General features: G+C 35.9%; 1 protein-coding gene across 1 annotated transcript; it reads left to right on the top strand.

Annotated features, from left to right (window-relative positions):
- The first annotated feature begins 933 nt into the window (after positions 1-933).
- On the top strand, positions 934-10,352 carry VGlut (Vesicular glutamate transporter). The gene is given in 10 exon segments (XM_068287504.1): positions 934-1,041; positions 3,244-3,730; positions 6,470-6,534; positions 6,537-6,679; positions 6,681-6,800; positions 7,567-7,803; positions 8,191-8,841; positions 8,922-9,107; positions 9,239-9,454; positions 9,524-10,352. Coding segments are annotated over 9 exon segments (1,887 nt in total). The 5' UTR covers positions 934-1,041; positions 3,244-3,680; the 3' UTR covers positions 9,743-10,352.
- Positions 10,353-11,964: the final 1,612 nt, after the last annotated feature.

The raw sequence follows: 11,964 nt of genomic DNA, 5'->3' as shown, positions 1-11,964 counted from the left end.
CATGGTGGGCCAAGAAAGGCAAATGCCATTGATGTTAGTTTCACTTCGTGCGTTGTCCTGCTGAGGCCAAAGCGAGCCTGTGAGCTGTGCGAGCTGCGTTAGTGCTAGATTATAGTGTATATATATATATATTTATATACATATATGTAAATTACATATATTTATATAAATATTATTTATAAAAATCATTTAATAATATTTGCGAAATTATTAACAATTTGTTAATTGTTAAAGTGTTAAACTTTCGTAATAGTTGTGATTCAAAAAATTGAGATATAATTTACCCTTGAAATGGAAAAACTGCTCAGACATTTTCCCTTCCAATTTTCCAATGGTCGAAAATTTCCAGTGTATATAACAAAGTATTTCATATCCCTCCTACCCCTAACCCCACACTCCCATTTACCCCCACCCCCCTCTGGCAATGGGTGGCGGCAAGTGAGATAGTTGCTTATATACTCGTCCCTCCCAATTCATCCATCTCCATCGCACCTGACCGAGGCCAAGACAGGCGGCTTCATCATTGATCCTCATCGGAGTTTACTTCGTTGCTGATTGCAACCTGACTTGCCACACAGTCTTCAGACAGAGTTGGGTTCGGATCGCATATTCGTCGTTGTCGGAGGAGTCCATCGCCACCGCCGCCGCCGCCGGTCACGTGGGCAACTCTGTCTGAATGTTGTCGTCGTCAACGTATTTTGTTTCAATTAACTTTCATTTCAATTCATTTTCCTTTCCTTTTCCATTTGTATTGCGGGTCGTGTGTTGCCTAAATGAAATGAGTATCTATTCCAAAAATATATCTTAATCCACATAAAATCGGTGTCTAATCTGTGAAACTTTTTGTCTAGTCTATTGTGTTAATCGTTGATCAGTGTACCTTATTTGTGATATCATAATGCAAAAACAAAAATATTTATTAAATAAACGAAAAGAAATGCTTATATAAATCAATATAATTTAAACCGAACGAGAGTAAACAAAGCGATTGCATAATCAAGTAACAGCCGCCAAATGGATTACGTAACACATCTGTGGCATGTAAGTTGGCACCACTGAAGGTCAATTAGATGACATCTAGGGCAATATTGGAAGAGTATGAAATGGATTAAAGCCAATAACAGAGACTACATATATCGACTATATCAATAAAAAATAACAACTTTATGTGGTGTGAAATGCTCGGCTTAAGTTTATCTGAAGATCAGACAATTCAAAGTTTTAAGTTTTCAATATTGTTCGAATACTTCTGAACATTGTTAACTTCATCGATTTGTTTTTATTAAGTCACGAATATACCAAAAATGAAAGAGCAAGGACACCAATGTAGCCTTTTCTTTTGTTACTTTTTATCCATTTTTAACATGTTATTTTTTTTGAATTGGATCAGGTTTGTACTCAAATATTCCAAGAAAAGTTAATTTATTTGACAGACTTAATCGGAATTTCAAAGAAACATAGTCTGTGTTATATTACCTTAACTAGGGGTGGTCTTTAAAGTGGTCATGCGGATGGACAAACGAACGGATGGACGGACATCGACTCGGCTGCTGAGGCCGATAGAGATCGGAAATATACATATGTACTATACAGTTGGGACTTATCGGTTATTTTGGCGACTTTATCTTCTGAAGGTAAAAATCAGGATCATGTCTCCATCTCCAATTCCACAGATATTGAAACACCATGGTCTTATTCGATTTGATATGATAAAAAGCCAATATTCAAAACATATTTGAGTTTTTAGACTTTAGTATTTTAGTATTTTAGAATTACATTAGAAGTATCTATATGCACAATTGCATACTGTTTGAAAGTTAGACTTTTCAATCCATAGGGTTTTTTATGGCAAATAATATTGAATAGATTGATCTTCAATTAATTCTAATAAAACACAGGTGTCTACGAAGGGTAAAGTGGTAGGTTGAGGTCCCAGTTTTGTTTCGACCTTATAAAAAAAGATGGCAAGGCCAAGTGTAAGGTGGAAGAACTTTTATATAGAAAATTTTTATTCTATTTAATTTTTATTAAGCAAGTAGATATGTGTTTTTAAAAAACTATTCTTATGGTAAAGGATTATACATATTATTTTACATATACTTAGTAAATATTAAATATTAAATATGTTTCAAAATGTATTCTTTTGCAATGACATCGATCGATCGCGACAATTTAAACTAAACTTGCTTAAACTAGTACTACCTCAGTCCATACTAAATATTGAGGTAAGCATGGCTAGTTTGACTAGGCTGTTTATGCTGATCAGAATATATATACACCTAATGGAAACGCTTTCTTTTTTGCCTCTTGAATGTATTTTGTGACCTTTAATTCATAATTTCACCCTCTGGATGAGAGATATCAAAGAGAGTACTGTTTGTTCAAAATGCTTACTATATTATTTGTTCTAAATATGTGAAATTTTTTTAAGAATATTTATTATTTTTTGGATTTCACACATCAGATTTTATAAATCTTTCAGAAATTACATAGATATCCTAGATATTCCTAAGGCTTGAACATTGTTAACTGTTTTATTTTTAAAAGATATACTTACATAAGTACCTAAACATAAAATACATTAACCTTATTTATTTTTGTTAATTTTTAAATGTTTGCAAAAATGTTCCGGAAATGTTATTATTAATCTTTCATTATTTAAGACTATCTAAAGGATTTACTTTTTGCATTTAGTAGTTCTGGTTCAACCTATTTTCATTTGAAGTATCTTTTTATAACATATTAAATTAGCTGATATAAATATTTAAGGAACGAATTTGGGTAAACAAATCATGTCTTGTTGGCTTTAAACTCAATATTTTTTGCACTTATTTAGAAAGAATATAAAATATGTCGTCTCTTTTCAAGTCTTTACTTTCCCAGTTCGGGAATCAGAGCACACAAATTTCCCACCGACCCCATCAATTTAGTCTTCTCAAAGAAAAAGGATTCAAATCGAATTTTCTCATATATCCCGAACACACAAGAAATGAAGCATAAAAGGCAATCAACATAACTGACAAACCAAATGAAATTTGAACAAAATATTTTTGCTGGCTCCACTCCCTCCGTTTTGTTGTTCCCCTTCCGTCATCACGGTTAGGCAAAACAAATTTATGACTATAAGCAGCTTAAGAAACGGAAAAATTTTTGTGCAATTTGTGTAACATTTTTCTTATCTGCAAACGAACACAAACACTGGGAACATATTAATAATTGACTAAATCTTTTCTACTTTTGCAGGCACTGTAAATGGGATGAGGAAGCGAAGAGAGGGGCTACCAGTGGCAACAGAAACAACAAGAACAACGAAAGTAAAACAACAATCAGAATTAAATGGCAACCAAGTGAAAATCCTCGACCATCACCCGCTGTGAATCAAAGCGAACCACACAGAATAAAGTCATAAAAATTTGCTGACTGCTTCTCTTGAAAATTAACCGACTGGCGATTCGACACGCTTACTATATTATATACATATAGAACCAAGTTAAGCCGCCGTGAAGTTGGCAACAAAATATTTATGCGCCCAAGTGATAACAAGAACAACAACAACAGCAGCGGCAACAGGAAAACCAGCAACAGCAACGTAGCCAACCTGAGAGTTTGGTCTTTTCGGGGGTAGATCCAGGTTTGGGAGGTAGAGAACCAACAGCCGGAGCCAGATTCACAGCAACAACATGAGGAATTTGAGTGCGTTAAAAGAGAAGGCGACGGGCGTTTTTGGCGGGTGAGTGAAGTCAATGAGAGAACCAGAATGAATCCCTATTTCTTTATAAGATATGATATGGTAGTTTTCAATATATTGAAAGTTTATTAGTTTCATTTGTCTATTAAACAATTGGTTAAATATTTAAGGGTGACTATTTTCCTACCATGTTAGCCCTCTAATTTGAATCAGATATGGTTTGAATCGAATCTTCGAGTTTTAAAACTATCACAATCTGGGACACTAATAAACATTATAAATATATTACAAGATTATCTCAATGATTTTGAAGGTTTACTAAATCTCAAAACTAAAAACTGTGTACTCTGAATTCTCTAGTCTTCTTGAGAGATTTATGTATATACTCCAGTCCTAGAATAGGATTTTCAGCCCATTTTTTATAAATTATTTTGGCTTTAAGTAGGGAAAGAATAACATATTCAAGAAAGCGACTGATTGTGTTCCATCTGTACCTCCCAGTAAATGAAACATTATACAGTTATATTGACAAACCCCACTCTCCTTTTTCAAATATCTTCATTTAAAATTTGTTGGCGAGATAATACAAAGGGGCTATTTTGCTGTCAGAAATGAAATATGTTTCCAATCATAAAGTACTTTATTTGGATATATTTGAAAATTTTAATTTAACGCAAGGCTGAACGACAGTTTTGGCCACTCTTCGCAGTTGGCTGAACTGGACGAAACTGGCCAGAAGAGGATAATGCTTATATCAAGTTGAGAGCGTCGCGAAACTTTGGCACGTGTCGCCGCGGTGCTTTTGCCGGGAAGTTGTAAAATTATTGGCATGCTTAACAAGTCATTAAAGGGAGAGCTTTCCAGTGTCACTGCCACAGCCAGTGAATGCCCAAGCAGGAGTTTTTCTCTCTCTCTCTCTTTGTCTCTCACTCCCTTCTGCGTAGCGTTGCCTTAGGAATTCCGTGCACGTTACCAGCACGTGCCCACACGGAAGCCGTCAGAGTCGACGACACAATAAAGTCATAAGAGCATATTGAACGATGGGTATGAGATGTTGAATCTTTTGGTATGCAATTTTATGGGTTTTACCGTCGGCACAGGACATTGTACGGCAGGATAACTGATTTCTCAAGGACCTTGGGCGCAAATTAGAAATTGGAACAATAGGTGTTCTGTTCAGCTCCGGCAGCAGTTTAGCTCGTTCGTTTTCATTAAGGAATGTTGCATACCAACACTACATAGCTCAGGCCAAAACGAAATTGATTTCCAACGTTGCCAGGACACCGCACACTGAGATCCCTGTAGTTGATGCTCTCCATCCAGAGGAGAGCACTTCAAGTGCGCGCGACGCGAAGAAATGATGAAATGCTTTAGCGGCAAAGCAAAAAGAAAGGAGTTTGAGTTTTCTTTTATTTGCCGCTACTTTAGCTGCTCGAGTGAAAATGAAATTAGAATTGTCATTGAGAAGAGTGTGTCACTGACAAGCCACCACCAACGCCAACTTCAACGACAACGTCAACACCATAAAGTGGCAAAGCCAATGTATTCCCCAGTTGCCAAGGCAAAACATGTGACCCATTCAAATCTAATGACAGTCTAATGGGAACGTTTTGTGGTGAAAGTTAAAGTCGAAGGAGCTGGTAAAACAGGAGTAAGAGACGCCTTGCCATGATATCTTTTCAGTGGCGCCAGTTAGTTGTAATCTATGCGACGCCAAAAAGTCTACAAAATTTTTACACACACAAATCCAAATGCGCGAAAGTTTTCTTTCTTCATTTTTATTTTGACGTCAGACCAAGGGCAGCAAAATCTAAAAATTTTCCCTTAAAGGTCAATGCGATCTAAACATACTCTATTTTTTGAAGTAGTACGAGTTCAGATGACATCTTAGTTAGGTTTTGTAGAATGTCCGAACTTCTTTTGGATAAAATTGGCGTCAGACATGCCGGCATTAAAGTCGGTCAAGGCAGGGGGCGAACTTCAACAACTACATAACTAGACTTCATCTCCTTTATCCAGAAGATCCTGCGTGACCAGACGAGGGGTAGCTTTGGCGTCAGACAGTTTGAGTTATGTGACAAGCGGCGACGACTCTGGCATTTCTTGTAGGTAGTGGCTTGTTTTTTTCGCCCCTTTTCCTACTTTTTTTTTTTTTTTTTTTTTTTTTGCTGGTGGCTGCTTATTAGTTTCTATAGCATACATTTTGGGGGTAAGGTTTAGGGGGCAATTGTCTGAGATATTTATGAAGAAAAATGCCAATGTGAGGACAAAGTTATCCCATCGTTGATGTGATACTGGGTTCGGGGATAAATATCTTGACTGTGAAGCATTCTTAACTTACGCACAGTCATCAATCAGTTGGTGACAAGCTTCTTTTTTTTTTTTAATGGTTGGCCTGTATTTAAACCAACCAAAAAGGTCTCAATTGAGTGGTTTAGATTGTGTTACCTGTTTGGATAAACTTTGAATGTATTTTGCTATCAGCACTTAATAATATTGAATTTGATTTCGTTTACAATTGCTATTCCACCCTACCTCTCTCCCTTGTTGTCTCTAAAGAGAAAGAGAAAAGAAACAACCAAAATAACATTCAACTACCGCAATACCTTGGGGAAAAGAAACCAAAATCAGGAGGGTTGTTCTCTAACAAGCTGAAAAATATTTGTGTTTTCACGCCCTCGTCGTTGACCTGTTGATATCCCTCTCCACACTATTGCATACTTTTGGTCTAATTGGCATGAATTATGTCCTTTTCTCCCCCACTCATTCTCTATTGCTTAGCCTGAAGCCAAATATGGAGAAATTCGAAATATCCCAGAGCTATCATGGAGGTCACGGTGGCTACGAGGAATGGAAGGAGGCGACCGTGAGGGTCGCGGTCCAGGCGGTGGCCACGCATACGATGACGACGACGATCGACCCGATTCGCCAGCCTCCTTCGAAGAGATCGAACGTCCACCACTGCGAAAGATCGACAAGTACTGCAAGGCTGGAGTGTCCATGTATGCCGGCACGTTACACCATTGCCACCATGGCCCGTGTGGGATTCATGATTGCCTTTGGCATGAGATGCAATATGTCGGCGGCAAAACTCAAAGGCGAACATAATGGGGTGAGTAAAATGCTCTCATTTGCACTTTCGAAGAAATTTGTACCATTTATCCTTATTGAATAGTTGTTGACACTATTCTATGTTAGGTTTTAGTGTTGAATGTTTATTCCTCGTTAGCATTCTTTTTCAAAGTCTGGTGGTTATAGAATTTGGTAGTTAATAAAATATGTAGCTATATTGACAGATTCCTTAACTTTGGTATCACTTATGACTTTGCTACTTTATTCATCAATCTATCAGTCTAGCTGTGATTATCTTGTTAAAGCAAATATACAGAACTAGCATCCTCTTCTAGAGGCTGACTAAATAGCTCCTAAGCTTTTGTGTCAAAAAAAAGGGAAAACCTTAAATTAAAAGTGAGCAACTTTAAATAATTTTGAGCTAAACAATTTAAATTTGAAACCGTTTTGCAAAGCTTTTAGTAACGCATTTAAGTAATCAATTGTTGAAATTTGCCTCATTTGATTACTGAAAAAGCTGCTGTCAATTAGTGGATATAATGCCATCACTCAGAAGTCACATTCAAAAGGCCACGCCTATTCCCACACACATGCACAAACACTCAAATATGTGGGTGTATACACATATAAATGAAAATTTTGCGTTTTGTACATAGCTCGTTATGAAAACCCCGCGGCAGTTTTTAATGATTGTTGCCAGCTCACTTACTCTACCATACTTGCTCATATGTTCTCCCTCTCTTTCTCTCTCTCTCTCTTATGTAAAAATCCCATTTTAATGCTGATACTTTCTCATTCATATTTAGACTGTGTTTATGAACTGGACGGTTGCCGTGGAAAGCCATGTGGACTCATCCTTCTTCTGGGGATATTTAATAACACAAATACCCGGCGGTTTCATTGCATCCAAGTTTCCAGCGAACAAAATCTTTGGCCTATCCATCGTATGTTCGGCCACTTTGCATCTGTTTGTGCCCTTCGCTATGACTTTGATGCATGGCCATGTGGTGATTTGTGTGCGCGTGCTGCAAGGACTCTTTGAGGTAAGTAACTACATACGAGTGAAAGCGAAAGATTTTTTGCAAATTCGCCAAACTGAGTAAATTCAGTAAATTCGATTCATGGCCACAGATCAAAGCCAAGGATTAGGATTGCGTGATATGACACAAAGGGGATGGCTGTATGATAGAGCAAATATGTGAAATGAAAACATGTCCTAAGCCCCCCGCCGCCTTTGACTGAGAAAAAGATGAGCTAGATGGGAATGGGTTTTCGGGTGGTTGGTTTAACAGAAAAATAACAAAAGCATTTATTTTAATGCGATTTCTTTGTGTGTGAGTCTGAGTCCTTATTTTGCTACTGTTGAAGATGATTATCATGATAACAATGTTGATTTTGATGATGATGATGCTGATGGTGTCTCTTTTTAGGGTGTAACCTATCCAGCTTGTCATGGCATTTGGCGTTTCTGGGCACCACCCATGGAGCGATCTCGACTGGCGACTCTAGCCTTCTCGGGCTCATATGCCGGTGTGGTTGTTGGCTTACCTCTTTCTGGACTTTTAGCCGATGCCGTCGGATATCAAGCTCCGTTCTATGCTTACGGTGTATTTGGCATCATTTGGTATATGTTTTGGATCTGGCTATGCTTTGAGAATCCTCGAAAACATCCTGCCATCAGTATACCCGAACTGAAATACATTGAGAAATCATTGGGAGAGTCGGCTCATCCCTCAATGCCATCGCTGAAGACCACACCGTGGCGTGAGATGATGCGCTCGATGCCGGTTTATGCCATTATAGTGGCGAATTTCTGTCGTTCCTGGAATTTCTATCTACTCGTTTTGTTTCAATCGTCGTTCCTCAAACACAAGTTCGGCTTCAAGGTGGAGGAGGCTGGTTTTGTCGGCTCACTGCCCCATTTGATTATGACCACTATTGTGCCCTTTGGTGGCATGCTGGCGGATCATCTGCGTAAGAATGGCATCTTATCGACGACGAATGTGAGGAAGTTGTTCAATTGCGGTGGCTTTGGCATGGAGGGACTCTTCTTCCTGTTTGTGGCACATTCATCCACGTCGGTAAGTCTTCCATCATCATTTAATATTTACCTATTTTATTGATTTTTCCTTACTATTGTTTGCCTTAAATGCCATTTCAGACAGGAGCCATGTTCGCTTTGACTTGTGGCGTGGCGTTTAGTGGTTTTGCCATTTCCGGCTATAATGTAAACCATTTGGATATAGCTCCACGCTATGCGAGTATATTGATGGGTTTATCCAATGGCATTGGCACACTTGCTGGCATAATAGTGCCCTATGCTTTAGATGGACTTATTCAGGCAGATGTAAGTGAATTATTATAACAAATTATCTTTGATTTTTAGTGGTAGAGTAGAGTACCAAAACAAACTTTCAAGAAAAATGTACACATTTTCTATTCACTTTCTTTAAACTGAAATGTCCTTGCCATTTTTAGCCCCACGGATGTTGGACAACAGTATTCACTTTGGCCGCATGTGTTCATCTAATTGGTTGTACTTTCTATGGTATTTTTGCATCGGGTGAACTGCAACCTTGGGCCGAACCACCAGCCGAAGAGCAACAGGTCTGGGCACCACCAGCAGGGGCTATAACCAACACAGATCCCAGTCAGGCTGGCATGATGGGCAACTACATGAAGGAAACGTCATTTGTAAGTGTCCTTTTTTTACGATTTGAATGCATGATAAGTATATGTATATATGTGATGAAAACTTTTTAGGGTGCACCCGAGTACAATGAACAAAGCCAAATGCAGCAATCAAATGCCATTAGTTACGGCGCCACCGGACACGTGGCGAACAATCCATTTGCCGCTGGTGGTGCTATTGCCGAGGAGCCCGCTCAGCCGCCAGCCTATCAGGATAATTCCTATAACTATGACTACACGCAAGGACAACAGCAGTCCACAGAGCAAATGCCGCCCTATCAGCAACAGTAAAATCGGTAATGGAATCACTTAAGTCACTGATATATATCATAGCTTTTAGTTGACTAGTTGGAAATTGTTTTAATCGTTTAACGTTCGTTTACCCTTACATTTATTGTTTGTTCTATTGATGTGTTGTTAAAGTTTATATAAATCTAATGATATGTGTACATAATATGGGCAACTAACTAAACTAAACTAAACAAAGTAGCTAAGGATTGAAACGAATTTCGATGAAAACATAAAAAATCTAAATCATATTATTGCCACACGAACACAATGAAACTATGTACCTAACAGAGAAACTACATATACATGCAACACAGGCTAACACACACCAAACCACACCCTAACACACACACACACACAGCGAATCATATAAATCTATAGCATAATTCTAGGCATGGCTTCTGCAAATTTCTATTTACAAGCTCCCGTTCCTACAGCCTCCAATAGAATGACAAATATCTACAAATATCATTGAAGCAAACATAATCCAGACTCAAAATCATAAAAATAATAAACATATAATAATAAATGAAAACTAGATAAAATATAAATTGTTGTTAACTATGCAAAAGAACATAGCAAAAAAAAAAAAAAAAACAGAAACAAAGAAAAAAATGAAAATGTAAAACTGCAAGTTTTATTACCGTTGATGATATTCTTCTGTGTAAAAACCAAAGCTCTAAATGGCTTTTTATGTCTAAGAATTAGTACAATTTTAATCAACAAGCAAACAAAAACTAACTTCTATAACCTTTAAGCAATTGTTGATTATAAAAAAACATAACAACAAACAAACAGAAAACCCCAAAAGTCTTTTGAAGATTAATACAATATGTATACATTAAAAGTTTCATCATTTAGTTAAATTATGTTCATGACAATTGAGCAAGGCATGATATAGGTACTAAAACACACATACATATATCCTAATACATAAACTCTTAATACTACAAAATACTTACATAGATATCTAACAATAAGTAGATAGCAGTAGGCGCATATATCCTCAGAATTGGTCTTCATATATGCTCTTCACTACTGACTAACTAATCAGCTAATATTCAAATACAAGCATATAACTTGAATTATATTTATTTTAATGCACAGTTTTAATACAATTTCGTTATTTATCATTTTAATGCAGAGTTTCAAGCACTTTGAAAGCACTTTTTTAGTTTAAATTTTAAGAAGACATTTTATTTTCACGGCACAGTTAAGTTTAATAGTTTTTTTAGTCAAATTACTCAGGAAGTATTTATGATTTTCTTTAAAGAATGAATAAACTTCTATGAAAATGTTTATGATAGCTAAAATGGAAACTATTTCTTCGTATTTCTGCTGATTTAATAACAAAAAACATTTTAGATTTTAAAATTTAAACAGTTTAAAGCAGCAATGCTTCAATCCGTTAGTTTTCTATGTAAAATTTCAAAACTTATCGGAAAGATTGTGACTTTATCACTAAGGTCACATTTTCCAGCCTTTACTTTCTTTTATTGAGAATCAAACCAATTCGAATGGAGAGAAAGTTCATTAGTTCATTAGAAACGAATTTCTAGAATGCTTTTGAGTAAAATTATTTTCATTACTAAATACATTAGTCTTAATGTCTTAATTTATTGACATAAATATATCTAAATAGTTATTCAATTATAGAAATATATCAATGTACATACAACTATTTAAGTTTTCGTTTTTAAGTACTTTTTACTGAGTTGAATATGTTCTTAGAAAGTGATTTTTATGCACCTTAAACTTTCTGTATTATTTTGAGCACAATTTCGAATTTAAATGCACAACTTTTAATGTTTATTTATATATATTTATATTTAAATGAATTAATACTTATTTGGTTGATTTTGTTTCAACTTTTTGTTAAGACGCACTTACTTTGTATGACTTCACAAATTAATGCACTTATGTAGTTACTTAATCAAGTATAATCTAAATGTATAATATATGTATTACAAAAATTTACCTAGTAAAAAGTATTCAAATATACATCTATATATAATTAATCGCATATACTACTATTATACCAAAATAAATATTAACAAATTATTCACAATTCAAATCACTATGTATGAATAAACAAATGTGAAAATTTTCTAACTAAAAGAGTCAATTCTTATACCGTAATTTGTACAGAGCAGCAAAACAAAAACAAAACAAAAATTAATTATATAATCATTATATTATACTAACTATATAAATATTATTATATA

This window comes from Drosophila tropicalis, unplaced genomic scaffold (assembly GCF_018151085.1).
Source record: "Drosophila tropicalis isolate 14030-0801.00 unplaced genomic scaffold, ASM1815108v1 contig_562, whole genome shotgun sequence".
NCBI lineage: Eukaryota > Metazoa > Arthropoda > Insecta > Diptera > Drosophilidae > Drosophila > Drosophila tropicalis.
This window is presented reverse-complemented; position numbering and strand designations above follow the sequence as displayed.